General features: G+C 47.3%; 1 protein-coding gene and 1 pseudogene across 1 annotated transcript in view; both read right to left on the reverse strand.

Annotated features, from left to right (window-relative positions):
• LOC144114453 (serine/threonine-protein kinase 31-like) overlaps nucleotides 1-17728 on the reverse strand; it is a 152922-nt gene that overhangs the window by 15887 nt on the left and 119307 nt on the right. The window contains exon 21 of the mRNA XM_077648197.1: nucleotides 12492-12719. Within this exon, the coding sequence (XP_077504323.1) occupies nucleotides 12492-12719 (228 nt within the window). The remainder of the gene's footprint in view (nucleotides 1-12491; nucleotides 12720-17728) is intronic.
• On the reverse strand, nucleotides 15909-17590 carry LOC144114454 (uncharacterized; annotated as a pseudogene).

The following is a 17728-nucleotide window of genomic DNA, read 5'->3' on the forward strand; positions in this document are numbered from 1 at the left end:
CAACAGCTCGCTGTCAACGTCCTCGAATGGCCCCCGAAAGGGGCCGATGTAAATATCATCGAGAACATTTGGGGCTTAATGAAGACAAGCCTAGCGCGACGTGCTCTACACATCCAAAGCAGAGACACTTTGTGGCTCGCCGTGAAAGAAGAGTGGGATAGACTGAGAGGTGATTCTGACCTCGTACGCAACCTTTATGCGTCTCTGCCTGGGAGACTACGTGACATCGAGGATTCCAACGGCGGTTCCTCGCGACACTAAGCACAGCGGAGCGCCATGGGTCATTGACCCCCGCCTTTCTTTTGATTTGTTTTCGGATGAAGACACCAAAACCATCTTTGGTTTTCCATTTTTACACTGTGATTAGTTAGCGTCCCATCGTTTTCACGTGTACTGTCCACCTCTTCGTAGTCCCTTTGCTCCGTACTTCCTTGTTTTTCTTCATTTTCGAATTGTTAGCACAGACTTCAGCAAAAAGAGCAAATTCATTTAGTCCGCCAGGAACCCTTGGCATGATCAGGTTACGTCTGCCGAGGTGCGAACGCTGAGCCTTTTGTATATTAATATTCTTGGAGAAATAAAATGGTACACTTGTTTTTTGTGGTCCGTGATCACATAGGCTACAGTGAATAAGTAAGAATGGTGAGGGTTCGAGGAACGAGCCGTTGTTGCTTAAAGTTTTTTTCATTAATTCTGCCTCGCAAAAGTATGATGACAAGCCGCAAGAATACAAGTCCCTAGAATACTGACAACGAAAATATACGAGTTAGTTCCAAGGCTGTGATCCGCTGTTTCGAACGCCACAACCTTGTTCCACAAAATTTACTTGTATCTTCGTCCTACCCTATATACAATTAGGAGTGGTTGCGGATTTAATGAAGGAAGTTAGTTTTAATTGCTTTCTTTTCTCTTTTTCTGCGATTATATCCCACTCAGTTTATCGGGGTGTCCACGCTCATCCGCACAATGCACGCAAAATAAAAGGTCCAATTAATTAGGATGCAACCAAAAATTAAATAGCTTACAGTGCGATGACTCGATGGAATAAAATAATATGCACCCTATCACTGCAGTGACTGCATACGCCATACTTTCTTTTCAACTACGCACCATGCCAGCAATAATGTAAATCGCGGAGACATTCATGTCAAGCACAAGGTGAAGTAAACGACGGCACGCGTTTACTTTGCGAAATTAACTTTGTGCGAATTACCGTCGCTCAATTAGGGCTGCCCTTTACTGTTCACGTCCTCCTATCTTTCGTTCCAACCATCAAAGGGCATGCCCTTAAGCAGGTGTGTCAGCTTGTTCACAGGTATGTTATCGAAACCGGGAGATTTTTGTGTTAACTCTTCGTCGCCTTTATTTTTCTCTAAAAATTTATTGATTTATGAACATTAGTTTAAAATTATTTTAATTTAAGCCTCATCTCTTTATTTCCTCGATTCTAACTCCGATTTCCCCAAAATCTCTGAAAATTCGTTATTTGCTTATCGAGATTGCTCCGCTTTTATTTATGAGCCGCTTGAGATCATCCTGGATGCATTATTCTCCTGTTTGGATCCGCACCAAAGCGTGGTCAATCTCCCACCGTGTTTATGTGCCATCATTTTAGAGGCAACAACAATGGTGCTCTGTGAGCCATGGCACTCTCACTGGGTATGTTTGATTTTCCATTCGAAAACTGTGTGCTGTCAGGCTGCCGCGCGTATGTTTACCGCGTGTGGTCCACATACTACAGACGCGCAAGATCGCCAGCAGGGGCACGACATGAATTGCTCCTTCTCCCGAACGGAGGCCGACATGCTAGATCGCCGAAAGCTCTCTACCGCGAGCGAGACACCAGTCGCCAACGCAGCTGGGCAGAGGCAACTAGTCACAGCACGCCAACTATTTCACTCCTCTGCGAACACGAACGTGTGTGTGTTTCACGCGACAAGCGCGCAAACTCAAATTGACAGAGCAGTTTCAAGAACATCGTGCAAATCGCCAACACGTAAATTGGCTATATGACGGAGTGCCGCAAAACTACTATACGTTGGGTTTTTGTTTTTGTTCTTTGGCATGATGGCCTCGTGAACCCATGGCGTGTCAGCGGCAGCGCCGGAAACGTAGCTTTCTTTATTAGACCAAACGTTCTACACAGGACCCTAAGAAAAAATTCGCAAAAAGTGTCTGCACCACGAGACGGCTAGCACACGGACGATTTCACTAACGTTGTTCGCTAATGGCCTGTAAACCCGCGGTTATTAGCTGAGCCAGGCAGAAAGATTACAGTGAGCAAGGACTCTTCTTTCCGGACTCCTGGCTGTGACCACGTCATTACGTAGCGAATTTGCAGAAAATAAAACAAAGGTGGAATAAAAATTGTCACCGTTTTAAATTGGTTAAACCGAGAATAGTGCGAAAGGACTCTATCTTTCTGGTACAATTCTGGCAAAGTATAGCCAAAAGTGACCCGGGCCAAATTTGGAGGTCACCATAGCGCCGGGCATCATAAGTTATGGTAGGGCATCGATTTTGATGAATATTGTCCAATGTTAAATTACGCAGGTGGCCCGGGCCAGTTTTCGGTTATGAGCCGTGCTAAATTTGGAGGTCACCATCGTGCCGGGCACAGTAAATTATCGTTCGATGTCGATTTTGGTACAAAGTGGCCAAGGTAAAATTTCGAGGCTGGCCCGGGCCAAATTTTTTAATGTCCTGGGCCAAATTTGAAGAGTACCAATGTGCTGGGCGCGATCGATTATAGATAGACATCGGCTTTGGAACGGATTGACAGAGGTGGAATTGTAGGAGCGGCCCGGACCAAATTTTTGAAATGGCTTGTGCCGAATTTGGAGGTCGCCACCATGCCGCGCAAGGTCAATTATAGTTGTATACGTCGATTTTCGTGCAAATTGGCAAGGTCAAACTTTGGGGTGGCCCGGGCCACTTTTTGACAAATGACCAGTGCCAAATTTCGAGGTTACCATCACGTCTGGCACACTCAGTATTGCTTGGACATCGATTTTGGTGCAAATCGGCAGAGGTCAATTTCGGGGTTGGCCCGGACCACTTTTTCGAAATGACCCGTGCCAAATTTCGAGGTTACCATCACGTCTGGGGCACTCAGTTATGCTTGGACATCGATTTCGGTGAAAATTGGCAAAGGTCAATTTTTGGGGTGGCCCGGGCCACTTTTTGGGAAATGAACCGTGCCAAATTGGAGGTGAGTAAATTGGTTTCTAGGAAGGGAAATGGCGCACTATCTGTTTTGCATATATCGGCGGACACCCGAACCATGTTGTAAGGGAAGGAATGGAGGGTGTGAAAGAAGAAATGACAAATTGGAGGTCGCCAACGTATTTGACACGGTCGATTTTAAAGACTACTTGCTACGTGTTAAGCTTTTTTTTAAACATGACATGGCATATATCGGCACAAAGAGGTTTGGAGAAGTTTCTTGGTGGGTGTCGCGGAACTTATGTGGGCTCCGCGCCGAAATGGCACGTGGGAAATCACGCAAATGGCTGAGAGAGCCGGAACACAGCTCATGTGTGGGTAAACGCATTATTTCGTACGGCAGGACGCCGAAAAGTATGGGAAGCACACATAGTCTAACCGAATATGGCCGCTAGTATGGCGCGTCACTTGGTGGCAAACTCTCGTCTGCAATGCCACGCGAAGCGCCGCAGCGGAATGTGAAGAGCGAACAGTGAAGGCGAGCGGCGCACTAGCATTTTCTGGCTTTGTTATCAACGAGACTAAAGGGGAGGGGAATGCACATCCTCTCAGCGCATACCCTCGCAGCCGGCGCGCGCCGAGCCGCGCTAGCGATAGCAGCGCCGCCAGAGCGGAGAGAAGCCGCTCCTGGCTCGGTCAGAGCGGCCTGCGAACTTTTGACCACCACTGTACATTGGGCAGACTGGCCGCTGTCTTAACACCCGGCTCAGAGAACATGAAAGGTTGCTTTCCACAGATGACGGGGCGAATTTGCCTAAACATTGCAGGAAGCACAAATGTAATCCGCTCTTCAAGGCTTCAATTTTTGGACTTGGTAAAACTAAGAGTCAACGCGAAATTCTAGAGGCATGCCATATCGTTAAACAAGTAGATCAATGTGTAAGTGACACAACGGTTAGTCTATTAGACAAAGAAATTAGATTTTGGAACTCCTTAACGTAACCAACAGGCCGTGGTGACAGCGGCTATGGGCCTCACATTTGCTGGCTGTCTGAACAACACTGCATGCCACTTTCAACCGCTGGTTGGCAAGCCACTGGTCACTTCTTTTACTCCTTAGAAGCAGCCTCACCTTTCTGACACCAATACGCGTTCCCTCTGCCCTGTTCTTTCAGTGCACCAAAACTGTGCGTTCGTCACAGGCTTTTAGCTGTTTGTGCGATGGAGCCTCCTAATAATTAGGCTTCACCGCAATTTCGAATTTTTGGCAGTTTTTTTTCTTCTGGGGATGAGAAGAAGGGTAAATATTAACTCGCCCTTTGGAAAATTGGGGCATTTTTTCCGGTCTCCTGAAGTCAGAATCAACGAGGTATTACTACCCATTATGTTATTTTTCATTTCCAGTTGTATGCTAATTCATGGATTTCATTTCGTCACTCATCTTGCACTACCTGGGTAGCATACTCTAGAGACTGAACCTCATTGCAAGGCAAGGTTTTGCCTTGGCCAACCACAACCATCTGTCCACAGTGTAGCGTCACTAGGGAGGCAGAGTGCAATGTCTCTGACCACTAGGCTCTGCTGCCCTCACCGTTTTCAACGGGTTCTGCACCGTGCCAAAGGATGGCACCATGGCTCCACACCAGAAAGCTGAAAATTCACATTGGATCCAATTGGAATTCCGAATGATATCAACTGGAACAAACAGCAACCAGCTGGAACAGTATAAATAATACAACTTGTTCCAATTACAATTTAATTCGGCTGAAATTCCCATTGGATCCAACTGGAATGCTGAAGGGTGCTAACTGGAACCAAGTGGAACTAGTTGGCAAAGTCTGAAAACCTAACCGGTTCCAAATGGTTCCAATATTAGATTCCAATTGGAAATATTCTATTTGGAACCAATGGATTACATCGAAGCACCCTAGCATGGCACACGTTGTCCATGGGCGTGTGGATTACTCAAGCGCAGTACTCTCGCTTCGCTCGCATGTGCTGCGCGCATGCTGCTCAGGATCAGAAAGAGCTCGTTTAGGTTTGGTGCCATGTTCTCCCTCCATTCTGGTGCCAAGATCACCTGTGGCACGCTGACAATGGGAGCCAAAAGCATTCATGCTTTGATTCTTTGAAGTAGGTGGTCGGACACCTTGTTCCCATCACGTGCGATATGTGAGAAAGCCCATTTGCAGAACTTCGCACGAGGTCAGGCCGTGTTACAAACGACAGAAGGGAAAGCGAAGAGGATGCCTTTGTACGCTTTTCCTGACACTTTAAACTCGAACTTCAGGTAATTTGCCCAGATACTGTGGTTTTGCCAGTTGGATATATGAAAGTCGGTGCAGTACTATTAAACTGCTGCCGAATATTTGAGAATTTTCAAATACCCATTTCTCGAATCAAATATGAATTGAATAACAAACAAATTCAATTCATATTTGAAATTTCGAATATTCGCACACCCCTAATTGTAACCCATGTGAACAGTGGAAAACTGCAGGGTTCTAGATATCCCAGCCTGGCAAGTCTCAGTCTGAAATATTTGGCAGCACCGGCTGCTTCTTTCCCCAGTGAAAGAGTGCTTCCTGTGGCTGAGGAAGTTGTCAATGCAAAAAAGTGACCACATAAAACACTTTTCTGATTTTTTACATCACAACCACCCACTGTGGTGTCTCAGTGGTAAGGGCGCTCTGCTACTGACCCGGAGTACCCGGGTTCGAACCTGACCGCGAAATGGTGGAGGCAAAACGCAAAGGCGCCCGTGTGCTGTGCGATGTCAGTGCACATTAAAGATTCCCAGGTGGTCGAAATTATTCTGGAGCCCTCCACTACGGCACCTCTTTCTTCCTTTCTTAGTTCACTCCCTCCTTTATCCCTTCCCTTACAGCGGTTCAGGTGTCCCCAGAGATGTGAGACAGATACTGCTCCATATCCTTTTCCCAAAAAACCAATTTTCAAATTTTTTTTCAATCACAACCTAAAATATTGTCTGCATTTTATGGAGAAGAGGTAGACAGTACTTAGGACCCTTTGAATTTAGGCTGCGGCTAAAGGTATGTCAGATGGACCTGAGCATTATTTTCCCGAGGACATTGGGCGGACTTTACCAGTATTTTTCAAAGTCCGGTCATTTGATTCTCGCTCAGCGGTCTGTTCAGTTTGTTCTCGTTGCACTCCTTTGGATTATTATCTATGAGGATTAGTATACCTTTGATTCAAGAATATTTACCCATTGCCCGAAATAAGCCGATTGGCATTCAGTGCATGTGCCTCCTTCAAGAGCGCCATGCTATGAACTACTTGTTCTGGTACGCGCATTATGAACACCATGATGGATCCTCCAGTTGCAGTTTGCCGGCAACATGTTGTTTGGTTGCACCATGCGAACTGCAAAATTACTCCTTGATATTTGCAGGCCAACATTATGGGGCTCATGTGCTTTTCTGGCATGCGCTGAAGTCCCCTTTGTGAACTTGAGGCTTGTTTTGTTGCTGTGAGCCACTGTCCTCCAATCGAAGTTGAATGCACGCTGCATCCGTGCTCCAAGTTGTGTGGCGATGGCTAAGGGGGGCCGTTTGGCTCGTGCTAAGCTCGAACAAGCTGGTGTTTGAACTCCATGTGCACAAACTACTGTGCAGAAGACCAAGCTGCTAGCAGCTCACTTTCCTCATTTTCCCCTCAAAAACGTCTATGTTTGTCCGGATGTGACCCGTACACGCTTCCAGCTTTGCGGTTGCTCCTCCCCAGTGTTCTCGTGCATTGTGATGGAGTACATATGTCCTCAACTTGGCAGGTGCATTGGCTTGGTCATCTCCATTAGTAACCGTAGTCCTCAAATAAATTTGACATACTAGTACTTATTTTGCCATGGCTGCAAGGCGAAATCCAAAAATTTTAAAAGTTTGCCTGTAAAAGAGCTAGAATGATATTTATTGCATATTAGGGGCGAGTGCTCTGCAGGGTGAGACACATGTTGTGCAAAGCACAGGTGCTCGATACCTAGCAAGCATACTACTGTGCTTCCCGGGTCGGTTCATAACTAGTAGAGGCACAAATTCTGGTGATAACTTGCTTAAATTACAAGCAGAACGAGGTGACAGATTACAAGACTGTTTACTAAGATGGACGAAAACACCAAGTGAATACACATCTGCTGCCGTACGTTGCATCACCTGCCGCTTGCGTATGCAATGGTGGTGCTTGTTGCGCACAACTGGGCCTGAAGACGCCTGTCTGCTCGACTTTTAGGAGCGCTGGGAGTGTTTCACTACATCTGAACATAACGCATACATTTATGATCATGGACCCTTCATGCATGTCAGATGGTTTAGTCACAGTGAGCGGATGAGCTAGATATGATTCGTCCTCATTGAATCGACTGAACGACAGCCTGAGATATAAGAATAGGTGAACTTCTCTTAGCAGCTCCTCGAAAGTAGTTAATGTGGTGTGCACCTTGAAAAATACACGCTTTGAAGAGAAGATCGCGTAGGAAGCAGCACTGGAGCACTGGCAGCACAACGCGCATATGTTGGATGCGACTTTAGCCATGGACCTACAACGACGTCCTCCAAACCTTTGGTCACAATGAACTGGGTCTGTCGGACGTATCTTGAGACAGTTCATTGAATTTAATGCAAGCTGGCAAGGTGCAAGTGACAAGGACACGAATTGAGCGCTGTTTACCTGACTCGCTCATGCCCAAGTCCGAAACCACCGAACTGTTTGCTGTTCGGTTAGCCGCTAGTTAGCCGGGCCATGCGCGAATGCTCCGCTTTACCGCGTTTGTTATCTCCCTTGCCTCCCACTGCTGGCTTCACGACTGTATTGTTGCGCACCCATTGCTTTGAGCTGCACGCGTGCTGCCATGCCATCTAACGGGGCACTACATAACGTGGGGTGGGGCGGGGCGGCACAAGGAAATATGAGTCTTATATTTGGAGTCAATTTATTTTTTGCCACCAAGGGTGCAAGGTGGGGGCCTGGTCTACGTATAGGCAGCAATATACAATATATATTGAGTTATGACCTTCGTAGCGTTTTTCAGGACATGTTCAGAAATTTTCGCGTAATTCGTGCTCCCCCCTTTTGAAGCCTTAATTTTAAGAAAAAAAGTACGCAAATTACGCAAGTAAATATGGTACTTGGCAAATATTAACCTGTAATATAAACTGTTGCAATGCTAAACACACACCATAAAATGCTTCTCTCGGTTCAACCGCTCGCATATTCACGCCGGAATTTGATGCAGAGATGTCATATGACACTAGTTTTTCAGTACCAATCTTGAATGATGCACTTTTCTAATTTGATCAGAATTAATTATAAATCCACATCGTCTACAGCTTTGGCGATCCCCCATAACAAGCAGCTTTTGCATAGTGAGCATTTAGCGTTGCAACAGCCTGTATATAAGCACACAAAAGTTTGTGATAGCATTTTCCTTGTGGACACAACTACAGAGTAATAATGGTTTGTTTCAGTCACTGCTCCAAGCACATACCAAACAAAAACACACCCCAGCACAAAAGAGAAGTGATCACCCCCACCCACCACCCCTTAAGTGAGGTACTACTATCCTATGGTATTAGTTACATCAAAACCTTCTGGGCCTGTCCTACGGTTGTAAAAACATATTGTTATGGGGAAATACTATTTACATTTATTTACAAGTGTTGGGGTTAGAATAAAGAGTTCCTAGCAGGGAGCACCAACACGAACAGGGAGCTGCATTCACATCCCCTTCTTCGTTCGTCCTTTCACGCGGGAGGCCACTTCGTCTTCCACTGCCACTTCGTCGTAACATGACTCCCGGCGGCACGAGCGCCATCTCGGTGCTAGGCCGGTGGTCGAGAAGCGATGTGGTAAGGCTTGACGCGCATGACGTGAACAATATCGGTGGGTGGTCTACTTGATGAGGATGCAGGCATATGAGGAGCAACTTCATCGTGACGTCGGTGACTTGACGCACCACACGATAAGGGGGGCAAAAGTTTCTCAGAGAGACCGACGCGGCGGGAAGGAGACCACAGAAGAACGAGCGACCCCGTTTCGTTGGTGACGTGGCGATGGCAATTGTCGTATAGAGATTTCTGTGCTTGCTGGGACGCTTGGAGTCGACTACAGCCGATTTGGCGAGCATCTGCAGCTTGAACAATAGTGTCACGGACGTAGGCAGTGATGGGACAGTCAGCGGATGGAAAGGCAGGACGGCAAGTCTTCATATAAGAGATAGAATGGAGAGTAACCAGTTATGTCATGCCAGGAGGTGTTGTAAGCGAACGTCACATAGGGCAAGGCGAGATCCCAGTCTTTGTGGTCGGGGGAGACGTACATAGACAACATGTCTGTTAATGTCCGGTTCAAACCCTCGGTTAGCCCGTTTGTCTGTGGGTGGTATGCTGTGGCAATCTTGTGCTTGGCTGAACATAAGCGCAGGATGTCGTCAACAACTCTAGACATGAAACAGCGTCCGTGGTCCGTGAGTAATTGACGAGGGGCACCATGTTGCAGAATAAGGTTGTGCAAAAGGAAGTCAGCGACATCGGTCGTGCAGCTCGTAGGCAATGCACGGGTGATAGTGTACCGAGTGGCATAGTCGGTGGTGGCTACTACGACCCACCTATTTCCGGATTCCGAAGTCGGGAATGGTCCAAGGAGGTCGAGCCCTTCACGGTGGAACGGCTCCACGGGCATGTCTATAGGGTGCAGAAGACCAGGAGGTGGTGCCGAAGGCTCCTTCCAGCGTTGACAGAGGTCGCAAGTTGTGACATAACGCTTGACTGTACGGTATAAGCCAGGCCAAAAGAAGCGGCGCCGTATCTGGCCGTAGGTACTGAAGTTGAGAACAGGTAGACATGCGCTGTTTGCCGATACTGTGACAACAGTGTGTGCAAGGGCAGCATTCTCGATCAAGGTCAGGAGTGCTGACATACTGGCCGTCGGAAAGAGGTGGAACAGATTTAAACAAAACGTAAGTAACGGCTGCAGCTGGTAAGCGGGTGAACTCGGCAGTACAGAGATGGTGCACAACTGGGGCAGGTGGTTCTAGGAGGAATGGTAGATCCAACTCAACAATACTTGTAGCACAGTCAATAAGGGCTGCGTGCTCACTACAGGAAATCAAGGCTGAGTATGATTTCATGAGGGCAGTAGTTGAGAACGGTAAAGAGCACGGTGGTTTGGCGATCAGAAATCGTCACACGAGCAGCACACAGGCCGAGGACTGGGAACGTTGTGCCATCACCAACTCGAACAATGGCTGTAGGAGCAAGCGTCAGTACTTTGCGGAGGCGGCGACATAGGTAGGAACTCATCACAGAAATGTGGGCGCCTGTGTCATCCAGAGCAGAGACGGCGACTCCATCGACTTGTGTGGTCAGCAAATTCCGCGAGGCACGGAGAACTAAACGAGGATCTTAGGGCCGGGTCATCACTGCAGCATCACCTCTAGACGCTGCAGAAGCTAGTTTTCCGAATGTGATCGTCCGTAGGGGCTAGTCACGTTCTCAGGTGAGGTCGGCTGGTTCCGAGAACAAAGATCTTGGCAGGAGCAAGACGCAGCCGTGCTGGGCAAGCGTGCGATATGCTGGGTGATCCGTCGGCTTTTGGCGCCCTAGAAGCGGCGGCATTCTTGTCGCAGTTTTGATAGATGAGCAGATTGAAGGCGTCGTCTGCGATGCCCTTGAGCCCATGTCCGACTTTGTCAGCCTCGCTCATTTTTGTATCCACTGTGTAGCACAGAGACAACACATCTTGAATACAAGAGACATAGGACTCCGTGGATGACTGGGTGCGACTGGCAAGATCTCTTTTAGCGGCAAGCTGCCGGCCAAGTGGTTTTCCGAAAAGGTCGATAAGCTTCTGCTTGCAGTCAGCCCAACTGGTCAGCATCTCTTTGTTGGTATCATACCAATTGAACGCTGTGCCCTTAAGGTAAAAAAAAACTATGTTCACAAGCATGAAAGTTTGGTTCCAGCGGTTGTTAGCGCGGCACCGTTCATACCTGCGAAGCCAAGTCTCGACGTTGGCGTCATTGTCCCCAGAGAAGGGTCCAGGATCACGAGGGTGAGTGAGGACGACTGAGGACACCGATGCTGCCGAATCTTGAAGGGGATGCTTCCGCCATTGTCGGCCGTGGTAGGTATCGTCCGCTACGTAGTTCCATCTTGCCGCACCTCCACTAAGGACGTTACGGGGAAATACTATTTATATTTATTGACAAGTGTAGGGGATAGAATAAAGAGTTCCTAGAAGGCAGCATCAACACGAACAGGGAGGTGCATTAACCTCGTCGTCTTTGTTCGTCCTTTCACGCGGGAGGCCACTTCGTCTTTCAATGCCACTTCGCCGTAACAATATATAATACTTAAACTTGCAATCATATGGGCGAGGGCCTTACCTTTTATGTTATTAATAGGGGTGTACAAATATTGAAATTTTCTAATATAAACTGAATATGAACATGGAGAAAACATGCTTCCAAATATTGAATATCTGTTCAGTATGGAAAAAAAGTTTCAGAATGAGATAAGTAAACAAATTCAGTTGTCCTTAGTTTTTAAAAATAGTGTATGGTCTTTGCAACTGAAATCAGCGAACACAGACTGACTCAGCACCATAAATAAAAAAAAATCATGACATGTGCAGAAATGCTGTGGTTTATGGGGTTTAACGTCCCAAAGCTACTCATGCTATGAGGGACACCATAGTGGAGGGCTCTGGATAATTTCAACCACCTGGGGTTCTTTAACATGCACTGACACCGCACAGTACACGGGCCTCTAGCATTTCGCCTCCATCGAAATGTGGAGTGCAGCGGTGGCATTGTGGTTTGAGCATCCGCCTAGCATGCGGGAGGTGCAGGGTTCGATCTCCAGTGCTGCCGGGTACCCACTGGTGATAAAATGGGTACAAGCTTTCCCCTGCCTGGTGCTCGGCTTCTTTAGGGTGAAATACCTGGGAAATGGGTCTTGGACCCCACCTTGAGTAGAAGAAAAACCCTTGTGCCAGGGCGCTCTTTAACCACAGATGCCTTTGCGCCATAAAAATTCATTGTCGTCATCATCATCCATCGAAATGCGACCGTCGCGGCCGGGACTGAACCCATGTCTTTCAGGTCAGCAGCTGAGCACCGTTACTGCTAAGCCACCACTGTAGCCCCCATGCACAGAAATGCATAAGGGTATGCAACCTGTACTGTGGTAACGAAAAATGAGTAACAAAACGAAATCCATGAATGACACATGGCTGGCATCTAAAACTAACATGATGAGAAGTAAAGCCTCATGAATTCATTAATATGTTTGAGAGGAGAGATCACTGACCAGCTGGAAGTTTGGGAGACCAAGGCACACAGGACGGTCACTTGCGGGCACCAGAAGCCAACCCGGATGTATATGCCCATGAGGAATGGCCGGCTTGTTTGGAGTCTTTGCATGAAGTGCACTCAAAGCACTAAGCACTTGCTGAAGGACGAGGTGAGGCACAGGACGGCCCAGTTCTGCCATTGGCGTTCCAATATCGGGCATTAGCAGATAGGCGTGGCACTGATCCTGCACATCAGAGCCCAAAATTTGGAAACCTTTCAGTGACATTCTCTTTGTACGCTGACAGAAACTATTAAGCATACTCAGGTAAGAGAGAGGTGCGTCTCACATCACTGCGGGTGAGAAAACAGTTACCGATTCTTCACAATCCTTCAGAAAAATAGTTTATACTTAAACTTACAGAAAAATAGTGTCCAGCCAACATAAAAAGTTTATGAGATGCATGTGCTTGGGAACAAATTTATTGCAGTTCTGCCTCACAATGCTAACACTTGATGTTGACACCAGATGATGGAGCATCCATGCACCCTCATACTTGCTCACATTTCAGGAGACTGGCCCGTGTAACAGTGTAATTGCACAGAGATAACTTTTTTTCTCTGCACACCTGCACCCTGTAAACTTTTTTCGCCGAATGTATCTAAAGTACAAATACCCTACCATATGTAATCACATGCTCAGCATGAAGCAAATGTGCAAGAAGTAATAATGAATAAGATGCTTAAAAAAAAAAAGCACTTCAGCACTGCATTCCTATTAAATGTCGTGTTGTGTTGGGTTTTATGGCACATAGGCAACTAAGGCCATCATGCGCCAAGCTCGAAATACCGTATTTGCATGATTCTAAGTCGACTCGAATGTAAGTCGACCCCCCCCCCCCCCCCCCCCCCCCCCCTCTATATATTATTTCTGAAAAAAAAAAAAAAGCTTGGCGGTCATTTAAGCTTGGTCTTTAATAATAGAACACGATAGCACTATCCTGCAGCCACTGCTTATCACCAGCCACTATCGGCTGCCGCGCGTGGGTGTGCCCATAGGCACATTCCAAAACGAAAATGTATTAGTCACTGTACTCGTCCACACTTGCGCCATCGTCCCGACTACCGCTGTCGTTGTGATCGCTATTGGGGTGTCACAGCACACCCTTCTAACGTTGTCGTGCAGAGGAATCCCGCGATTCGCGAACAGCCACATCACGAAATCGCGTGGAAGAGCTGAAAATTTTGCCTCGCTGCAGCTGCCACACCTGTATCACGCGTTGCAAACATCGAACGTGCGGCCCGGTGTGCAGTTGTTCGTTTCTTCTGTGTAACGAATGACAGCCATCTTGAATATAGCCGTGAACGAGCGCCGGTCGCTTAACGGACCCGGAGCATGAATGACAATGACGAAGCACTAGATTAAAAACTTGTGAAACGCGGCTGGCAGTAGTCAAATGCGTCAGAGCCAAAGTGAAACTACGTGTGAGCAGCGTTGGCTCTACCGTCGGCTACCGACACTTCCCGGCGCCGCTGCTGTTCCGAGTGGCGGCGACGCCGAAATTGGAACAGTGGCTCTTCCATGAACTATCTACGCCTCCTTGAGCACCGAGTGGTGAAATGCAGCCGGCAGTAGTCAAATGCGTCAGACCATGGCCTCCTCAGAGGAGGCTATGGTCAGACCCATAGAGAAACTACCCGTGAGTGGTGTCGGCTCTTCCGTTGGCTACAGACACTCTCCTGCGCTGCTGGCATTCTGAGTCGCGGGTGATTGGAACAGCGGCCCTTCCATCAACTATTGACGCTCCCTTGAGTGTCGAGTGCTTAGTTGAAAGTAAAAAAACTTGGAGGACGCCTATTAACAGTAGAACGTGAATGCGTTATCGGACCAATGTGCGGGGGTGTCAGTTTGCTGCTTATCAACAACCTCCATCTGCCGCCGCGCGCGGGGAGGGGATGCCGGTTCTGCGCACTGACACAGCAGCTGCTCAAGGCCAAAAGCGATGCAACGGAGCCGCGCTGCAAAAATGCAACCGCGCTGTAGCATGCCTGATATCTCGTTTGTCTCGCCTTTATTATGATGCCATGTTTTAGTTTCGATTGTAATTCGACCCTTCCACTTCGGATTTTAAAAATCTGAAAAATAGGTCGGCTTACAATTGTGTAAATATGGTATAGGAGAAATTTTCGGAACAATTTTATAGAAATGTGAAAAATTGTCGGTGGTCTAAAGTGCCTAAAAAGATAGAACAACCTCGTCATGAGAAAGGAAAAAACTGGTTTGTCTTTTCTTATTAGCAGAAAGTTGTGTGTAATGTGTGTGTGGCCTGTATGGAGACAGCAGATAATGACTTCCTTGAACTGTTCCTGGTGGACACATGACTTCCATTTGCCTAAAACTGGCTTTACAAAGTGCAGCTTGTTATTTATTGCATTGTTCGAAGCGGATTGCCAATTTTTTTTTCTTGCTTTCAGATGTATTAAAATTATGCAATCTTTATATGGTAGATTTACTTTCTTAATTTGCTTGTAACGAGCGTGAGCAGTGCACAAATCTGCCCTTTCGTTGCCTTTTATGCCGACATGACTAGGTACCCAGCAGAGTCTTATGTTTTTTCCTTGAGCTGTTTATGTTTTTTCCTTGAGGGCTGTGTTATTCGGATCCCTCAAGAAGGCAGGAGTTCCTCACAGTTCTCTTCAGGACATTGTTTTCCCGCGCGGGAGCCAGTCGAGTAGAAGGGATGCTTCTTGCCTTCTTCTACTTTACCTGCAGGACACGGATTTGGCCTCCACATGGTGACCTCAGGAGTGTCTATTTGGGTTTTTGCGGACAGTGTTTCTGTGATTTCTATTTAAGAGGAGAGGCTCCTCGAAAAAACTTTTTTTTTAATTATGAAGTTAGAGGACTGAAATTTGCACAGCTGGCATAAATTGAGCTTCTGTTTTTAAATATGTAATCAGTTTTTTGATAACTATAGAAGTTCAATTTTTATTCTCAATGAAATGTATAATTAGCTCCTTTTTTGTGCACACAATTTTTATTAGTAATCATTATTACAGAGAATTTTAAACCATCCTGGGTAGTTCATTACAAGCTGCAGAATGTTGAAATCTAGGTGAAATTATATTTGTCTGCATCTTTTTCAGCCAAAAAATTCATGAAAATTAGGGTGTCATTTTCTTTTGTACTTCAGTCTGTTGGTATGATGCTCTAATAAAAATATGGTAAGCCTAATTATATAAACTAGATTTCCACACTCTATGCACCCCAAGGAATATCTGTGCAAAATTTCATTGTGATCCAAGAAGTACAAGAGGAAAAAATTGTGTGCACAAACTTTAAAAACGGGCAAAAACACCAATTTGAGAAAAACTCAATTGAAAGTTCATTTGTATGTTGGAGGCCAAAATATTGTCTCAAATCACATAAAACTTGGTGGCAATATAGTTTAACATGTTGGCCACTAGCCCACAAGATTAGAACTCTCCTGCAGCATATGTTTGGCCCTCACGGTTCTTGCGAACAGAGTCCTCAGTGCGTGCTCGCTTCACCTGGCTGCGGCGATGGGACTTTGCTTCAGCAGTCAGCTTGGCAGACATCTTTTTAACTCTGCTCTGGTCACTTTCCAAGCTGAGTCTGACCAGCTGCTTAGAAGGGAGGATTCCCAGTTCTTCTAGCACCTTTTCGAAGCTGGAGTGGCCCCTGTTGAACCACAGGACTGCAATGGCAGTGGCTGTCTCCACTGCAGTCCGTGATGCGAATCGGCTCTTTGGACACAGCATCCAAATCTTGCTGTTGAGGGATTCAGCAGCGTTCTGAGTCTACCCTCGCAAACAGCGGGTAAGCAGTTTCGAGTCTGTCAAGCGTTTGTATATTGGCAGCACTGCTTTTCCTTGGGCTTTGGTTAGGAGGGGGGTGTGGTCCGGAGCTGGTTCTCCCAGAGCTTGGGCTCTCTTCTGCCTGCACCAAGAATCATTCCCATCAGGGCAGAACCTGTGACTGCTTGCACCATTGCTGGAGCACGAATGGAGGTAGGACGCCCAGATTGCACAGTACATGCCTCTTACACTGCCCCGGTTGCTTGTTATTGCAATCTGATAATAGTTTTGCAATTTCTGGATGGCCTTCTCACCAAGTTTCTGCCCACGTGGCAGTGGTGTCTTCAACTTCCTTAGTGCAGTGCCAAGACGTTTAGAAACGTGGCTTGTGCAGTCCTCTTTGGTCACTGCCGTCGGCCCATAAACCTGTGCATCAGAAACTGCAGCATATGCCTTGCTGTCACCATCACTAAGAAATGTGGTGAACCGCATGTTGTAGGACTGCGTCCTGCTCCAGATGCGTAGTGCTGCTTCTGTTTCCATTGCATGCGATGAGCACTCAACATTTTTTTCACACACAGGAGAATGAAAGGCCTTCCATACTTCATCCTCTTCGTCACCAAGTGCTTTGTGGCTGCTACAGCCGTGGCAGTAGTTGGTCACCACTTCGAAGTCTAGGCAAAGGCCAGTGTCCACAGAAATGGCAGTGTCAAAACCATTGTGGCTCTTGTGCCCACGCTTCTGCCAGGTTCCATCAAACATGACCGCAACGTCAGTCTCAGCAGTCTCCAATGCAGTTATCCGTCTTGCTTCTGCAAGACTGGCGGCAGCTGCTTTGGTGGCGGCGATGTGTATTTTCTTCGCTATGTTTTGGAATGTCTTATGGTGAAGTGGCTTTTGTAGGCCAAGAACGCCGCAAAACCTCGTCAGCTGATTGTGCCCGACGCCTATAGAACGCACAGCGAGCACCGCTTTCACGTTGGTAGCGAAACTATCGCGGGGGCTTCCACTGCAGCGCTCTGCGTCGCTGCCTTCATGGCTGTCGGTGTCAGTGCGTCGCGACGTATACACAGCAGAAATTGCTCCTGCCGGGCATGCTTCATTTGCACACCTGAGCTCCAGGAAAGAAGCAAGGCCTTTCCGCTTGTTTTCGACGTCAACCACCACGAGTAGGCACTTCCCACACGTCCCGCACATGGCACCGCTAACAAGCCTTGTCAGCGCTTCAACATCGCAGATAACGACGCTTGCACCCGTTCTGCTCTCGGCTGCCTCGTCATCCTGGAACGCTGCCAACTTTTTTTCCGATGCGCTCATGAAGTCAAAAGCGTCACTGATAAAATCAGATGGCCTTGACTCAGATGACATGCTGCCGTCCTGCCCGTTCTGCTGGCGTAGGGGGCTTGCAGCTTCTGTCGCGTTCGTGGCTCCTTCGCT

This window comes from Amblyomma americanum, chromosome 1 (assembly GCF_052857255.1).
Source record: "Amblyomma americanum isolate KBUSLIRL-KWMA chromosome 1, ASM5285725v1, whole genome shotgun sequence".
Lineage (NCBI taxonomy): Eukaryota > Metazoa > Arthropoda > Arachnida > Ixodida > Ixodidae > Amblyomma > Amblyomma americanum.